An 18,584-nucleotide genomic window follows, 5' to 3' on the forward strand; every position below is an offset into this window, starting at 1 on the left:
TAATGTCACCCACCCGACCCGCGGTCTATCCGCGGACTCCGTGCATGAGACCGGAAACCACGCATCTCTAACAGATACAGGTTAATCACGCAATTTATTTTGTATCGGCTGGGGACATCTCTGCCATGCTGATCCGCCTCCGCTTGGGATGGTTTCCTGCTGGCTCCGCTGTGAACGGGACTCTCGCTGCTGTGTTGGATCCGCTTTGGACTGGACTCTCGCGACTGTGTTGGATCCATTGTGGATTGAACTTTCACAGTATCATGTTAGACCCGCTCGACATCCATTGCTTTCCTCCTCTCTAGGGTTCTCGTGGTCATCATTGTCGCCGGCGTCCCACTGGGTCATTATTGTCGCCGGTGTCCCACTGGGTGTGAGTTTTCCTTGCCCTTGTGTGGGCCTACCGAGGATGTCGTGGTGGTTTGTGCAGCCCTTTGAGACACTAGTGATTTAGCGCTATATAAGTAAACATTGATTGATTGATTGATTGACCTCGTATGTTTGTTTATTCACAGTACCTTAATCTGCGGGTGGTTGGTTTGGTTGTTACATGGTCAGTGATCAAGTTAAGTGTAGTGATTATATTTATTTAGCACTTTTTTCTTTAGGGTCTCAAAGCGCTTTAGATTTAGACTTAGACATAAAGAAACGTTAATGATCTAAAAGGGAAATTGTTACACAAAGTAGCTCAGTTACAAATGATGGAAAGGATAATGCATACAAGGGCACAAAAAGAGGGTTAAAACAAAAGGTATAAAGTAGACTGAAAAGGTATCTTAGTAGCAATATAAAATAAAACATATATGTAATATTTACATATCATATATACAGTATATAAAATAAGATATATTATTATATGATAAATGTTTATAATATATACAATATATAACAAACCCCAACTACCATGTACAATATTACTGTATATGTAACAGCTGCAGCAAAAAAAAGGGCAGCATAAAATAAAGAGTAGATCAAGCAGAAAATATACATTATAAACAAAGAGAGGTAGCTAATATAGAAGCAGTCAGGTAATAAACAGATATCATCTATTGCTGTAGGGCAAGTGATTATACAGCTGGATGGAGTGCGGAATGAAGGAGTTCTTGAATCGCACAGCGTGAAACACATTATCTACATCTTTAGGCTACATTTAAACCAGTGTGGGTGGCACTGAGAGCAGGTGGGTAAAGTGTCTTGCTCAAGGACACAATGGCAGTAACTAATATCAGGGCATTCAATCGATCGCAACTGGACTGTTTGGTGTGTCCCTTTCATTCGAGTAGGCTGCATCAGTTCATGCTCATAGACGTACTGTAGATTGGTTTGATCTACTCCCAGACTTAGATTGGGCTGATCTTGCGGCTGGTGACAAATGTAATCAATGGAGCAATTACAATAGGACTCTCGCAGACTTTGCTGCTTGATCCCTAAAAACAAACGTTTCATCTTTGACGGTCGCCAAACTGAGGTCTTGCAGGGGTTTGAGCAGCTCCACTGTAACAGAAGAAGGTTTAAACATGAACCGTAGTCTCCTGAAGAGTCGCTGTAACATCCGCTTAAAAACTTTAGGAGACATGCGTCATCTGGAGCCAACTTTCTGTCCTCTTTTAATGTCCAGCAGGTTGAACAAAGAGAGACAAAGACAGCCATCGGGATAAAGGGGAAGTGACCTGAGAGCTCAGTTTCAGGTGTGACACCATGAATGGAGCCAAGTAATCTTGGAACTCAGTGAGTTAACAAACGGAAGAGGATTGAGTGTACACAAGGCCTGTCCCCCGTCTGAACTTCAGTTGATCAATTAACTCCATTATGTTTATCTGGGATGCACTCCATGTTCCCTTTGGCCCTGAGAAACTCGAAGATGAGCCAGCGCGCAGAGGACAGTGTGATGAGTTCATTTCCTGCCCGTCAGTGAACACTTGTCATCAAAACGCAACGCATGGATATCCGTCATGGTGTGCGCTCACCTCTACTTCCGCACGGCTCGTTATTGATGCTTTGTTTATCCTGGGATTTGTGTAGAGTAGAAACACTCAAAGATTGAATCAAGTCTGTTTTTATTTGGGCTGTCATTTGCCAAGACATTAATGTGGTCCAGTTTTCTCTTGCATCAAACCATTTTAAACCTAGTGCACTTAAACACACTCATTTTTTTTTAGAAATACACAATAATCGCAGTCTTGCTTGCACTGCATAAAACAACTAACAACCATGCTTTTGTGTGTTTCAGTGTCAGATGAGTTCAGGGCCCAGGTTTTCTTTTTTGGAGCTGGCAATCCTCATGAAGACCATTTCAATGACCCAGAGCTGTGAGTAAAAATAACCTGGCAGAAAGGCCAACAACTGACTTGGCATGGAGGGAAAGGAGTGAATTACCACTGCGATAGGCTGAGATACCTACACGTCAAGTTGGCGTAAGGGAGTACGCAAATTAGTACAAGATGTGTGGCACTGGGGTATGCTGTGTACAGACGACACTGTCCAACTATTTGGAGTCACCCATAGGGCAGATGGTTAGAGTTCTCAGTCATCCATCAGACAGTATCCATGGAGACATATGAAACGTACTTTCATTTAGAGTGAGAAATGATGAGAAAGTTGTCAAGTTACTCACCATATCCATAGAGGAGCTGGCCAAGTTAACAGAATAGAACATCAGAGAAAAAAAACAAACACAAAACTCCAGTCTGATCCATATATAACGTAAAAGCTCAATGCAAGTTTGTGCGACATGCAGTAAACAATGACGTAATGGCTGTAATGTAGCACGGTTGCTAGCATGTGGGTCACTGTGACCGTTGTCATAGCAGAGAGTGGACTTTACGTGCAGGGTGGAGAGGGAGCGAAAAAGGTAAAACAATATGTGTCATGCGAGTGTCCTAAAAGGCAGCAGCAGCTTTGGACCTTTCAGCACCATACACTTGATCAAACATTTGCAAAAGCACATGAAAATATGATTTTTTTTACAGTCAAGTGTGCCAGGAAGGCAGGTGAGCTGCGAAAGATGATACGAACTAAAGCATGAAGTGGTAGTTCCGTTAACATGTTTGATTTTTGACCAACATTTTCACATGAAAGACACTATATTGCCAAAAGTATTTGGCCACCCGCCTTTACTCGCATATGAACTTGAAGTGCCATCTCATGGAATTGTCCAAAAATGTTATGGTATCCAGGAGCATTCAAAGTTCCTTTCACTGGAACTAAGAGGCCAAGCCCAACTCCTGACAAACAACCCCACACCATAAATCCTCCTCCACCAAATTTCCCACTCGGCACAGTGCAGCCCGAAATGTACCGTTCTCCTTGCAATCTCCAAACCCAGACTCGTCCATCAGATTGCCAGATGGAAAAGTGTGATTCATCAGTCCAGAGAATGCGTGTCCACTGCCCTAGAGCAGTGGTTCTCAAATGGGGGTACATGTACACCTGAGGGTTTTAAAAACAGCAACAATTCAAAAATCCTTTATAAATATGTTTATTGAATAATACTTCAACAAAATATGAATGTAAGTTCATAAACTGTGAAAAGAAATGCAACAATGCAATATTCAGTGTTTACAGTAAGGCTTTAAATCTTTGGGTGTCCCACGATTCGATTCAATATCGATTCTTGGGGTCGCAATTTGATTATATATAGATTTTTTTCAATTCAATGCGATTCTCGATTCAAAAAGGATATTTTTCCGATTCAAAACGATTTTGTATTCATTCAATACATAGGATTTCAGCAGGATCTACCCCAGTCTGCTGACATGCTTGCAGAGTAGTAGATTCTTTTTTTAAAAAGCTTTTATAATTGTAAAAGACAATCTTTTATCAACTGATTGCAATAGTGTAAATTTGTTTTAACTATTAAACAAACCAAAAATATGAGTTATTTTATCTTTGTGAAAACATTGGACACAGTGTGTTGTCAAGCTTATGAGATGCGATGCAAGTGTAAGCCACTGTGACACTATTGTTCTTTTTTTTAATTTTTATAAATGTCTAATGATAATGTCAATGAGGGATTTTTAATCACTGCTATGCTGAAATTATAACTAATATTGATACTGTTGTTGATAATATTCATTTTGTTTCACTACTTTTGGTTTGTTCTGTGTCGTGCTTGTGTCTCCTCACTTGCTCTGCTTGCAGTTCTGAGTGTTGCTGGGTCAGTTTATGTTTTGGAATTGGATTGCATTGTGTATGGTAATGCTGTGTATTGGTTTGTTGGATTGATTAAAAAAAAAAATTAATAAAGTAAATAAATAAATGAAAAACGACAACGATTTAAAAAAAGAAAAAGACAATCGATTCTGAATCGCACAACGCAATTTGTATTCGAATCGATTTTTTCCCACACCCTAAGTTGACAGCTAGATTTTTTGTGGACATGTTCCATAAATATTGATGTTAAAGATGTATTTTTGTGTGAAGAAATGTTTAGAATTAAGTTCATGAATCCAGATGGATCTCTATTACAATCCCCAAAGAGGGCACTTTAAGTTGATGATTACTTCTATGTGTAGAAATCCTCATTTATAATTGAATCACTTGTTTATTTTTCAACACGTTTTTAGTTATTTTTATATCTCTTTTTCCCAAATAGTCCAAGAAAGACCACTACAAATGAGCAATATTTTTGCACTATTGTACAATTTAATATATCAGAAACTGATGACATAGTGCTGTATTTCACTTCTTTATCTCTTTTTTTCAACCAAAAAGGCTCTGCTCTGATTAGGGGGTACTTGAATTAAAAAATGTTTCACAGGTGGTACATCACTGAAAAAAGGTTGAGAACCACTGCTCTCGAGTCCAGTGGTGACGTGCAGCACTGCATCCACGTGTGAAATGTGTGAAACCCCCCCCCAAAAACATTACATGTTTGCAATTTTGTTTTAAATTGAAGTTTGACACATTAGGGCAAAACATTGAATTAAAAATGTTTGCGGTTACAGTGTTTGCCCACACATTGGTAGGTCGTAAGTTCAAACCCCGGCCGAGTCATACCAAACACTATAAAAATGAGACCCATTACCTCCCTGCTTGGCACTCAGCATCAAGAGTTGGAATTAGGGGTTGAATCACCAAAATGATTCCCGAGCGCAGCCACCGCTGCTGCTCACTACTCCCCTCACCTCCCAGAAGAGGTGCATCAAGGGGATGGGTCAAATGCAGAGGGTAATTTCACCACACCTAGTGTGTGTGTGTGACTATCAGTGGTACCTTAACTTTTAACTTTACACCATTCAAAAGTTTAAGAAATGTTATACTCCTCTTGTTTCTTGTAGCATTTATGGTGGTTCTTTGGTCAAAATGTTGCATAGATTTTGCTGTACATCTCCAAGCCGCTTTCTGACGGTGTCTTTAAAATGCAGTGTTTTGTGGGCGGTCTTAAATTACGTGCCTTAACCCACCTCCAGGCCAAGTCTACTTCAACTGCATTCCCCCATCCAGCCCGCGTCAGTGAGACAAAAGTGCTAAAGTCGATGGGAGGGTAAGCAGAAGGCCTGATTCGACACAGAACGCCCACATTTATGCGTTGCTCCAGTCAGAGCGTGCATCTTGGATGAAGGCGTGCAGTGACAGACTGAAGTCGAGGGGGAGAATGCCGAACACAATCATTATGACAGATAAGAACATACATGTCTTTTTTTTTTTTATGATTCTGAAGAAAATAAAAAACACTTGCAAGATGTAGCTAATGGGAGTCAAAATTGTAGCCATCAAGCCCTCTAAAACAACTTGAAAACCCTCCATTAATGTTTTATATACATGCTGCAAGTATTTATGTAATGTCATAACAAACAATACATGTACACTATTTAAGATATTTTAATAATTGTATTATTAATTTTATTATTAACTTTAAACTTATTTCCTTGGTGCATTTATTTCCGTTCCATAGCAACAATCTTTGTACTTCCTGCAACAAATTTGTGTTCTTACTTACGGATCTAATATAATAGTGAGAGTCCAGTCCATAGTGGGGCCAGCAGGAGACCATCCTGGGCGGGGAGAGGTCAGCAGCGCAGAGATGGCCCCAGCCGATGCACAGGCGAGCAGTCCACCCCTGGCTGTCCACTCTGGACTGCCAGCACTTCATCCATGGCCGGACCTATGCCTACCCCCATACTACTGGAGCCCGAATAGAAAACGCTCTATAGCCTGCAGATTTTTGGGGGGGCTCTGGGAATCACATATCTTCTCAGAACAACCAGAAGTGCACTTCCTCATGTTATTGTCTATTACTGTGCACCCCATTGTTGTCCCAGAAGTGTCAACCTGATTTAAATTCTCACTATTTACGATTCTTTAAATGTCACATGCATTCCCGGATTCAACCTCCTACATTTCGAAGAAGTCGATATTCTGGAAATTGCATATCCAGGCAACATGACGCAGCATTTCGTAGAACTGCTATATTTTTGCAGGATGGTTACAGTTAAAATTTATGATATTGTGATTGTAACCAGTATGGGTTTTGGCTTGTAAATTATGTTTATTGCCATGACTTTCAAGGAAAAGCTAAGATGTCAATAAAGTCATCACTGACTCTCCATACTCAACTGCCAGCTTTTATAAAAGCACTCTTTCTCATAGAGCCAATACCTGCAGTGCAATTGCAAATGATAATTCAACTTTCTACATCAGGAGAAGTACGAAACTATTGCCTCTTTACGGATCTGTCACGAGTTGCTCTCGAAAGCCGCTGTTTATTATCATTCTGTTTTTACTGGTCTGTAAAATATTAGCTTGAACCAATCTGCTCTCGTGTGTGTGTGTGTGTGTGTGTGTGTGTGTGTGTGTGTGTGTGTGTGTGTGTGTGTGTGGAAAACCCACATCTAAACCTACTGGCTTGTCATGAGGGACTGTGGGGAATAAGAGCTAATGCTGTGGCTTGGGAATCTTCCTATAAAAATACACACTCTTTTGACTCCATGACAGCCAACGCCACTGCTTGGACCCGGACTGTTTAATACTTTGAACATCTGACAGGCTGCAGGGGACTTGTACTGTGTTTACTGAAGGTCACAGCTGGCCAGTTGCCATCAACGTGTCCTGTGAATGGGTCAATCAATCAATCATTCTGCACAACTTTATTAAATAACACCTATCATACGGATAAGTGCAGCGTAAATGAATTCCCACAGGATTGACAAAGCAGGTTAGCTGCTTTGTCAATGTTTTTAAAAACATCAAGACATATACATGGGTAACATGGTTGCAAATGTAATGTATTCCAGCCTTTTTGTCCTGTTAGGGAACTCTGGCTTATTATTATCTTGGGTGTCCTCATCTGTGATTAATATCAGATATTGGTCTGATAGCAGCACACAAAAACAAACAACCAAGTATCGGATTGCATGTTTAAATATCCAATACAAACTCCGGCATCAAGAGTTTTGCAGCATGGTTGGCTAAACTGGACAGCCAGTTAAAATCTGAATGTCTTCCAATAAGCACACACAAATGGTATTTCCTTCTGTTTTAGCCAAGTCATTTACAGACGGTAAATATGGTAGGCCATAGGTTGCTGGCAGATAGTGGCTAGACAACAGCTAAGCACACAATAGCACACAAGCTATACATATATGTGTCCTTAATTGATCAATATCGTGTAACTATTGGCTAATGGTGCTTGCAGCGTGACACCAGACATGCAAAAAGGTCAACAAAACAATATTTGATTAATAAAAAAGGCAAGTGCAGCTAAGAAGGGCACATGACCCAAATAAACAAATAGTTTTAGTAAAGCAACATAGACTATGTGACTTGGCAGACAATATGTATGGGAGCTGGTGCAGCTAGGTAGGGCACAGAATCAGAAAATCAGTCATGTAAGAATGTAGAACAAACGTGTACAAAGAAAAATGATCAGCCCAGGGCAGGTATATATTGGCAACCAGAAACAGGTGTGTCCCGGTTGCCAATCAAGGAACGGTTTGGGATCCAGGGGAATTGAAACTACAAATTCAAAGCACAGCAAATGAACTTAAACATCACACTGTCACAGTCTATGCCCATTAATGGACCCAGCAGATTTTGACCGGGTGAAGGAGGCCCTTGCCAATCAATGACAGCGCTTGGGAAACTATGACCAACTGCTACAGAAACGTATTGACCAGATGTCACAGGTTTCCACCGAGCTTACCACTCTCATCAATCAACAAGCTTAAACACCATCCAAACCACCTGCATCCCCTGCTGTAAAGCCACACATCCCCCCACCTGATAAATACTCTGGCAATCCTAGCACCTGTCGTGAATTTTTAATTCAGATCCAGCTTGCTTTTGATGTTCAGCCCTCTCGCTTTGGCCGTAAGGCAGCCAAGATCGCTTATGTAGCCAACCTGCTACAGGGGCCTCCTTTGAGTTATTTCAATGCCCTTCATGAGCAAGGATCCCTGCGGTCCAGTCTTTTACTGCATTATCTGCAGAACTGAAGCGGGTCTATGACCACCCCATACGAGGGCAGCAAGCAGATCAGCAGTTGTTGTGACTAGGTCAAGGGAGACACTCAGTAAGAGAATTTGCCTGTGAATTCCGGTCTCTAGCTTTGGAGTCTGGTTGGAATGACAAGGCCCTTCTCACGGCTTTCCAGAATGGGTTTAGTCGGGTCATTGGAAAGGAGATTGCTCTGAGGAATGAGCAGCTCTCTCTAGACGAAGCAATTACAGCAGCTATCAACATCTCCGACCATATGGCCCAGTGGGAAGCTGACCCCATACCTTCCAATTCCCTGACTGGTTGACTCCTTGCCCGTGTCACTCACCGATCCGAACCTGTCCACCTCCTTGTCTCCAGTAATTATCTCAAACAAATTAAATTCCACATAATCTCTTCTCCTCATGCTCTTGTAGTCCTTGGTCAGCCCTGGTTAAGACGTCACGATCCTCACATTGACTGGGCTGCAGCTAAAGTAGTAAGCTGGAACTCCTTCTGTCCCTCCACCTGCCTGCGGTCTGCCCGATGCCCCTGCTGAGGACACACTCTTCCCAGTTGTCGCAGATCTCCCAGATCTGTCCAAGGTTCCCTGTGTCTACCATGACTTAGAAGAGGCCTTCAGCAAGCAACAAGCACTGTATCTCCTTCCGCACCGCACTTATGACTGTGCCATTGACCTGCTTTCAGGAGCTTCCCTGCCTTTCAGTCGGCTATACAAGCTGCCCCGTCCTGACAGAGAGTCGATGGAAAAGTACATCCATGACTCATTGGCTGCAGGCATTATTTGACCCTCATCTTTCCCACTTGGTGCAAATTTTTTCTTCGTAGGTAAGAAAATGTCACTCTACGTCCCTGTATAGATTTTCGAGGGTTGAATAATACCAGTCTTTGCTGGCATCTGCCTTTAAACCCTTCAAGGAGCGACTGTGTTTTCCTTTGCAATTCCTACTAAAAACCTAAAAAGCACAAATTGAGGTTTAAAAAAACTTTCCTTTCATAGTTCTCTCATATGGCTTCCTCAATCCTTGCTGCTTGTACACCACAGATTCATCGTTTGTTCAAGGGGTATTAACCGCCTTAATCGCCCACTAGCCATTCTTTAGCCATGATGATGATACCAAAGAGCTAAAAATCCCTTAAGAACTTTGAGTGGGTCTCAACCACAAAGTCTTTGCAGCCACAACACAACCATGCATGTTTTCCATCCACATTATAAGTATAATTAATTCCTTACAAGTCTATTTTGGGTTATTTTTATTGTTCCAGCATCAGACCTTTCGACCAAAGATTTACTTGCTTGTTTTATTGAACTCTGATGTCACCACTTATCACTTCCATTCATCATCTGCTACAACAAAGAACAATGGAACCTTGAATAAGATTAAACAGAACCCGTTTTGGGAGACGAGTTGATCTCTGATTTGAAAATGTTCCAGTGGAAAAAAAAAATTAATGGCAGAAGTAATCTGTTCCAAATGGAGCAATGAAAACAGTAATTCCGTTGTCATTGTGCCACACACATATCAACTGATTCAAATGCAGTGGACCCTTGATTTACGGTCTTTACCGATTGTTGAACAGGGTTCGTAAATAGAAAAGTTTGTTTATGGAAACACGTGTCTCCATAAGAAACAATGTAAATACGAGTCATGGGTTCCAAACAAAAAAAAAAAGCCCATACTTTAGTAAAGGTTTGTACGCTTAGAACTAGGATTGTACAGTATACCTGTACTGCGATGAGGTGGCGACTTGTCCAGGGTGTACCCCGCCTTCCGCCCGATTGTAGCTGAGATAGGCGCCAGCGCCCTCCGCGACCCCAAAAAGGGAATAAGCGGTAGAAAATGGATGGATGGACAGTATACCTGTACTGATAAAGTACCACAATACTAATGAATTAAAAACGGTACTATACTGCCTTACCATGAATTGATTTACATGGACCCCGACTTAAGCAAGTTGAAAAACTTATTCGGGTGTTACCATTTAGTGGTCAATTGTACGGAATATGTACTGAACTGTGCAATCTACTAGTAAAAGTATCAATTAATCAAAAACTCTGAAAAAATACCTGTACCTTTTTCTTCTTTACAGGCATGAGAGTGTCGCCGCCGTCACGTCGTGATATTGCTAGTTTTACGAGCAAAGGAACACTTAAAAGCAGAAACATTGTGAAGACAAAGGGTGAGTGGACGCATATTGGCTCCAAAACTAATTATAAAGGTGAAGCTATTACACCGAAACACCGCTCAGCAAAAGGTGATTTAAAACATGACTTGCTAGCTAGCGGCTAACGTCCTTCCACAGTCGGCAGTGTTTGAGCTACTTCTATATCACTAATACTTGTTTTCATGGCGGTATATAAAGTATGTTTTTGTTCCAAATATCCTCCATGCAAGACGAGAAATAGCTATACACGCTTCACTACACACCATAAGAGGATGCAATAGCTAACAGCAAGCTAGCGGTCCTGAATGTAAACAAAAGGGTGGGTCTACCGATAATGACTATAACAATACCAAGTACAAGAGCTGTATCTAGTCGATACTACAATAATTACATCAAAATGTTTTATTATCACAAGATCGTTGATTTCTTTTTTGGATCGTTTTTTTCCCTTTTTGGATCGATACCCGGCCCTGTGATGAGGTGGCAACTTGTCCAGGGTGTACCCCGCCTTTTGCCCGAATGCAGCTGAGATAGGCTCCAGCACCCCTGGCGACCCCAAAAGGGACAAGTGGTAGGAAATGGATGGATGGATACCTAAATTTGTGGCATCATCCAAAACTAATGTAAAGCATCAACAGAAGAATAAGTGTTTTTTTACATTTTAACAGAAAACAATGACAAATGACCAGATATTAACAGTAAATGAATAAATAAATTAATAATCAATTTTCTATCGTGTGTCCCTCATGATTTTGACAAAATGATACAATGACAAATGACACAATATGTTACTGAAAATGTCAGCAGCCAAATTAAGAGCCTTCGTTTGCTTACTTACTTACCTAAAGCAGTGGTTCTTAACCTGGGTTCGATCGAACCCTAGGGGTTCGGTGAGTCGGCCTCTGGGGTTCGGCCACGGAGGTAAAGACACATCCGACTTATCGTGTAAATAAAAACTTCTCCCTATCAGCGTATTATGGATACCCCCAAACAATGTTCCCTCTAATTTTCCATCTGTTTTTCAGGTTTTTTGATTGATTGATTGAAACTTTTACTAGCAGATTCCAAGGGAAGAGAATACTATATATGAAACAGTACAGTTTACACAGTACAGTACATATTCGTACAATTGACCACTAAATGGTAACACCTGAATAATTTTTTTCATTTTGTTTAAGTCGGGGTCCACGTTGGTCAGTTCATGGTAATGTGTGTAAGGTGTGTAATTTGTTGTGAGTTCATGCACTGTGTTGGTTTTCTTCTTTGAACAAGGTGATGTTCATGCACGGTTCATTTTGTGGATAAGTAAAAAAAACATGACTTTTTCTTGAATTTGAAAAAAAACAAACATTTTATTTTTCACTAAAGTATTGTTCGGTTAATGCGCATATGAAACTGGTGGGGTTTGGTACTTCCAACAAGGTTAAGAACCACTGACCTAAAGACAAGTTGTTTTGTATGTTCACTATCTTATTTAGGGCCAAAATTTGATTGCAATAATAAACGTATATGTTTAATATACTGTAAACTTTTTTTGTCAAAATAAAGCCAATAACGCCATTTTTTGTATGAAAAAAAAAAAAAAGTATTGAAATAAATGTTGGGAACGGTACCAACATATAGGTATCAGGACAACACTACTTAAAACGCAATATAAAGTGCTTTAAAGTATTGTATATCAGACAAACATAACAAGGGGATGATGGATCAACTTTCTATTTAATTCCATCCTTTTTGTACCGCTTGTCCCTTTTTGGGGACGCGGGGGTGGGGGGTGTTGGAGCCTATCTCAGCTGCATTCGGGCGGAAAGCGGTGTACACCCTGGACAAGTCGCCACCTCATCACAGAGCCAACACATATAGACAGACCACATTCACACTCGCATTCATACACTAGGGCTAATTTAGTGTTGCCAATCAACCTATCCCCGGGTGCATGTCTGTTTAATAACAAAGCCAAATCAACAACAACTAAAACTGTCCTCATTAGCAGCCGCCTCATCGAAGTGTGCACACTGTCACCAGCTCTTCCTTAACTTAAACAGCTAGGTCACTAAAACGCGTGGCTGCAGTATCTGTGACCCCAAGATGCAGGAACCAGGAGACCGGGGATCAGGTAAGAGGATTTTAGAGGATTTTAATCAAATTAAACAGAGAAGGAAGCAGTCGTGCATGTAAGGTTCTCAAAACATCAATCAATCCTCAAGCACTGAGCACGCGACAAGTATAAATAGAAGCTTGCTGATTATTACCACCATGTGTGGCAAGGCTGCCTAATCAGCAGCAGGTGAGCGGAATACAGAGCTCAGCGGAGACATGCTGAAAATGGAAATCATAATGAGAACACTGATAGGAAATAAACGCAAAACAAGGAAGCACACAGAAAAGAAGTGACAGTTCGTCACACATATTGAGCTATCAGAACTACAACAATTCTGTAAAAAGGCTATAAATACGTAAAAAGCACACAAAGTAGCAAATGGCACAGTAGCTAATGACAATGCTGTGCTGACTGAATGAGCGCGTAAAATCTATCATCCTGCCCACAATGAATGTGCTGCCTGGCACAGATTAGATGTGCTGCGAGCCACCCAATAAGTAGATGAACAAAAAAATGTGTACAACAAATCATAATTATATTTGGTCTATGGTTAGTAATTTGACCCGTAAATGACCTGTCTCCGTTTGGGATGGTCTCCTGCTGGCCCCACTATGGACTGGACACTCACTATTATGTTAGATCCACTACGGACTGGACTTTCACAATATTTTGTTAGACTCACTCGATCCGGTCTCCTCTGGTCTTCTCCAAGGTTTCTCATAGTCATTCACATTGACATCCCACTGGGTTGTGAGTTTTTAATTGCCCTTATCAATTAATCAATCAATCAATCAATGTTTGTTTATATAAGCAATGGATGTCGAGCGAGTCTAACATGATACTGTGAAAGTTCAATCCATAGTGGATCCAACACAACCGTGAGAGTCCAGTCCAAAGTGGATCCAACCCAGTAGCGAGAGTCCCGTCCATAGTGGAGCCAGCAGGAAACCATCCCAAGCGGAGGCGGATCAGCAGCGCAGAGATGTCCCCAACCGATACACAGGCGAGCGGTCCCTCCTGGATCCCGACTCTGGACATCCAGTACTTCATCCATGGCCACCAGACCGGACACCCTCCACAAGGGAGAGGGGGACAGAGGAGAAAAAAAAAAGAAACTGCAGATCAACTGGTCTAAACAGGGAGTTTATTTAAAGGCTAGAGTATACAAATGAGTTTTAAGGTGAAACTTAAGTAATTCTACTGAGGTAGCATCTCGAACTGTTACCGGGAGGGCATTCAAGAGTAAAGGAGCCCAAACGGAAAACGCTCTCTAGCCCGCAGACTTTTTTTTGTGTTCTGGGAATCACTAATAAGCCAGAGTCCTTTAAACGCAGATTTCTTGCCGGGACATATGGTACAATACAATCGGCAAGATAGGCCGGACCTAGACCGTGTATTATTTAATACGGAAGTAGTAAAACCTTATGTGGGCTCTGAACCGAGGAGGTCGTTGTGGCTTGTGCAGCCGTTTGAGACACTTGTGATTCAAGGCTATGTAAGTAAACATTGATTGATTCATATTTCGAACATTTTGTACAATGGGGGGGTTTGTAAATTCAGGTTTTAATGTAATGTGTCAGGATAGGGGGGTCGCAGTTTGCCAGGTCGTTCTCCCAGGAAAGCAGACGAACTACTCATGACATGGCTTTATGGTAAAAACATGATTTAATTTTAACTAAAAAAAGATACAAACAAAAAGTGCTCACAGCGGAGGCACAACTTGGGCTAAGGAACAAAACTAACGCATAAATAGACTATGAACACAAATCAAACAAAACTTACTTGGCATGGCATGAAGCACGAAACTATGGCAAGGCATGAATTAAGTCAGCACGGAGCAAGAAAAGATCACAATGACACCAGGCTGACCAACAGAAAAAGACAGGCTTAAATAACAGTGACATGATTACACAGGTGCGTGTGTCCAAATGAGCTACAGGTGAAACCAATGGGTAACCATGGAAACAAAAGGGAGTGAAAAAAACCAGGAACTTAAAGAGTCCAAAGGTCAAACAGAACATGACTTAAACCAAAACATGATCACATACATGACATATTGTAGATATAATAGGGATCCGCCAGCTGATCAACATTTGATGATTTTTGTGAAAAAGTAATCGCAAAAGCTGATCTTTTTTCTTTTTCATCTGTTTTTGATACACCAGACACTGCAGTATCACTATATCACAGATGTAAACAATTTTAAAGCATAAGTTTACATACCTATGGCCTAAATTAAGTTAAGTTAAAGTTAGTGTACCAATGATTATCACCCACACACTAGGTGTGGCGAAATTATTCCCTGCATTTGACCCATCACCCTTGAACACCCCCTGGGAGGGGAGAGGAGCAGTGAGCAGCAGCGGTGGCCGCGCCCGGGAATCATTTTTGGTGATATAACCCCCAATTCCAACCCTTGATGCGGAATGCCAAGCAGGGAGGTAATGTGTTAAATGAACTTATATTTACATCTTGTATGTATTACAGTGCAGCACTTGTCTTACTTTCCATCATTATTTTGTGGTCATGCATGAAGATATTCACCAAACGGGATATAGGTTCTCAGGTGAAGCGTGACAGTGTGGCAAACTTTGCCGATACTGTGGCACGTATACCGCGAGTGACATCATTTATTGCAAACCCTGTTTCCATATTAGTTGGGAAATTGTGTTGGATGTAAATATAAATGGAATACAATGATTTGCAAATCATTTTCAACCCATGTTCAGTTGAATATGATACAAAGACAACATATTTGATGTCCAAACTGATCAACTTTTTTTTTTTTTCCAAATAATCATTAACTTTAGAATTTGATGCCAGCAACACGTGACAAAGAAGTTGGGAAAGGTGGCAATAAATACTGATAAAGTTGAGGAATGTTCATCAAACCCTTATGTGAAACATTCCACAGGTGTGCAGGCTATTTTGGAACAGTTGGGTGCCATGATTGGGTATAAAAGCAGCTCCCATGAAATGCTAAATAATTCACAAACAAGGATGGGCTGAGGGTCACCAATTTGTAAGCAAATTGTCGAACAGTTTGGGAACAACATTTCTCAACGAGCTATTGCAAGGAATTAAGGGATTTCACCATCTACGGTTCGTAAAATCATCAAAAAGTTCAGAGAATCTGGAGAAATCACTGCACGTAAGCGATGATATTGCGGACTTTTGAACCCTCAGGTGGTACTGCACCAAAAACCGACATCAGTGTGTAAAGGATATCACCACATGGGCTCAGGAACACTTCATAAAACCACTGTCAGTAACTACAGTTGGTCGCTACATCTGTAAGTGCAAGTTAAAACTCTACTATGTCAAGCCAAACCCATTTATCAACAATATCCGGAAACGCCGCCGGCTTGGCTGGGCCCAAGCTCACCTAAGATGGACTGATGCAAAGTGGAAAGGTGTATTGTGGTCTGACGAGTCCACATTTCAAAATATATTTGGAAACAGAGGACGTGGTGTCCTCCAGAACAAAGAGGAAAATAACCATTCGGAGTGTTATATGGGCAAAGTTCAAAAGCCAGCATCTGTGATGGTATGGGGGTGTATTAGTGCCCAAAGCATGGGTAACTTACACATCTGTGAAGGCACCATTAATGCTGAATGGTCCATACAGGTTTTGGAGCAACTTATGTTGTCATCCAAGCAATGTTATCTTGGACGCCCCTGCTTATTTCAGCAAGACAAGCGTTAAAACAGCGTGGCTTCGTGAAAAAAGAGTGCGGGTACTCTCCTGGCCCGCCTGCAGTCCAGACCTGTCTCCCATCGAAAATGTGTGGCACATTATGAAGCATAAAATACCACAGCGGAGACCCCGGACTGTTGAACGACTAAAGCTCTACATAAAACAAAAATGACAAAGAATTCCACTTTCAAAGCTTCAACAATTATTTTCCTCAGTTCCCAAACGTTTATTGAGTGTTGTTAAAAGAAAAGGTGATGTAACACAGTGGTGAACATGTCCTTTCCCAACTACTTTGGCACGTGTTGCAGCCATGACATTCTAAGTTAATTATTTGCAAAAGAAAAATAAAGTTTATGAATTTGAACATCAAATATCTTGTTTTTGTAGTGCATTCAATTGAATATGGGTTGAAAAGGAATTGCAAATCATTGTATTCCGTTTATATTTACATCTGACACCATTTCCCAACTCATATGGAAAAGGGGTTTGTATTTAAAAACGGTGTTACTGTTCAAACGGTGTGTATGATTTTACAGTGGCCATAAATATTAAATATACTTGTGAAATAAAACCTCTGCCTTGTTTTTAATGAATATTTAGGCCCATTAGGCGACTGAATTTTAATCCTCTGGTCATTGTTATGGTACTTGGAGAACTAAGTGTTTTTTGAGGCAGTAGGTGAAGATAAAAGTCGGAGAACCACTGCGCTACTGTGTTTTCACATTGACCAACTTTTTGATGCATTTCTTCCAAACACACTTCCATTTTTGTGAGACTTTGACCCGAGCGATTTCCGAAGATGGCTAATGGTTGTAGCTGCAACTTTCGGACCAACTTTTAGTCAGTGAGTTAAGCAATTGGAAGCCCTGTTCTAATTTAGAGGAGATACCCAAGATTTGTTGGTTACCAAAATATCAAGAATATGTTTCCCCCAAACAAATTGTACTTTTGCCTTCATTTACTTCAACATGCACTAACATAGCAGTTAATCTCATCCATACAGTACATGCATTCAACATGTCAGCCCTACTCTAAATACTCATTATCTGATGCATCATTATGTGGAGACTATGGGAAGAATGTTTGGAATCTATCATACAAGCAACACATAAACCCAGAGAGTTATTTGTGCCTCCAAGTTCTATCTGCTTTCCCGGAAAATGTAAATACCTCAAAGTAGACAAATTGGATGTGCGGAGAAGATGTAAACTGTAGAGGGAAATAATTGGACAGTGTGTTCGAATTGATGCAAGGAGGCCTGGGGCACAGAAACTAGTTTACTTTATGTATCGCCTGTATGTATTTAGAACACACTCAATTGCAGTGAAAAGCGCATCCCATCCACGGAGGCAACGAGAGGAATGCAGGTCCAGTAAATATCCAGAAGTGGAGGGATGACAGATGGCGGTCGTGAACACAATAATTACCACATACTTCCCACCGCAGTGCATATCTGCTTCATCTGCAGCTCCTCAGGCCAAGTACCTCCAACTCGATCCAACCACGTACGTTCAACTTACATGTCCATGTTACGTTTGATTAAGAAGCTGATAGTACGCTCAAGTTCAAACTTACAAAATGATCATGTACTTCTTGTACTCATCACCATGTAACAAACTCATGATAGAGAACAACAGACATTTAACCAAATCATTGCCCGGGAAATCTATCAATGCACTGTTAAAATTAACTGTACTTTTTTTTATAAAGCATACAGTACTGCACATGGTTCTGATTGCATACAGTACAGTTCAGGTCAATGTGTTAGAGAAACCTTTTCATTCGGTGCATTTTCTTTATTTTCTTGATTACAGTGGGGCAAAAAAGTATTTAGTCAGCCACCGATTGTGCAAGTTCTCCCACTTAAAATGATGACAGAGGTCTGTAATTTTCATCATAGGTACACTTCAACTGTGAGAGACAGAATGTGGAAAAAAAATCCAGGAATTTTAAAGAATTTATTTGTAAATTATAATGGAAAATAATTATTGGGTCTACCATTCAAAGCTCTCACTGATGGAAGGAGGTTTTGGCTCAAACTCGCACGATACATGGCCCCATTCATTCTTTCCTTAACACGGATCAATCGTCCTGTCCCCTTAGCAGAAAAACAGCCCCAAAGCATGATGTTTCCAACCCCATGCTTCACAGTAGGTATGGTGTTCTTGGGATGCAACTCAGTAT

At 40.9% G+C, this 18,584-nt stretch overlaps 1 protein-coding gene across 1 annotated transcript in view; it reads left to right on the forward strand.

The window, feature by feature from the left end:
• Positions 1-18,584, forward strand: part of stc2a (stanniocalcin 2a) — a 168,730-nt gene that overhangs the window by 66,940 nt on the left and 83,206 nt on the right. Inside the window, exon 2 of the mRNA XM_061901896.1 lies at positions 2,231-2,309. Within this exon, the coding sequence (XP_061757880.1) occupies positions 2,237-2,309 (73 nt within the window). The 5' untranslated portion in view covers positions 2,231-2,236. The remainder of the gene's footprint in view (positions 1-2,230; positions 2,310-18,584) is intronic.

The sequence above is a fragment of the Nerophis ophidion genome, linkage group LG05 (genome assembly GCF_033978795.1).
Source record: "Nerophis ophidion isolate RoL-2023_Sa linkage group LG05, RoL_Noph_v1.0, whole genome shotgun sequence".
NCBI classification, from domain to species: domain Eukaryota; kingdom Metazoa; phylum Chordata; class Actinopteri; order Syngnathiformes; family Syngnathidae; genus Nerophis; species Nerophis ophidion.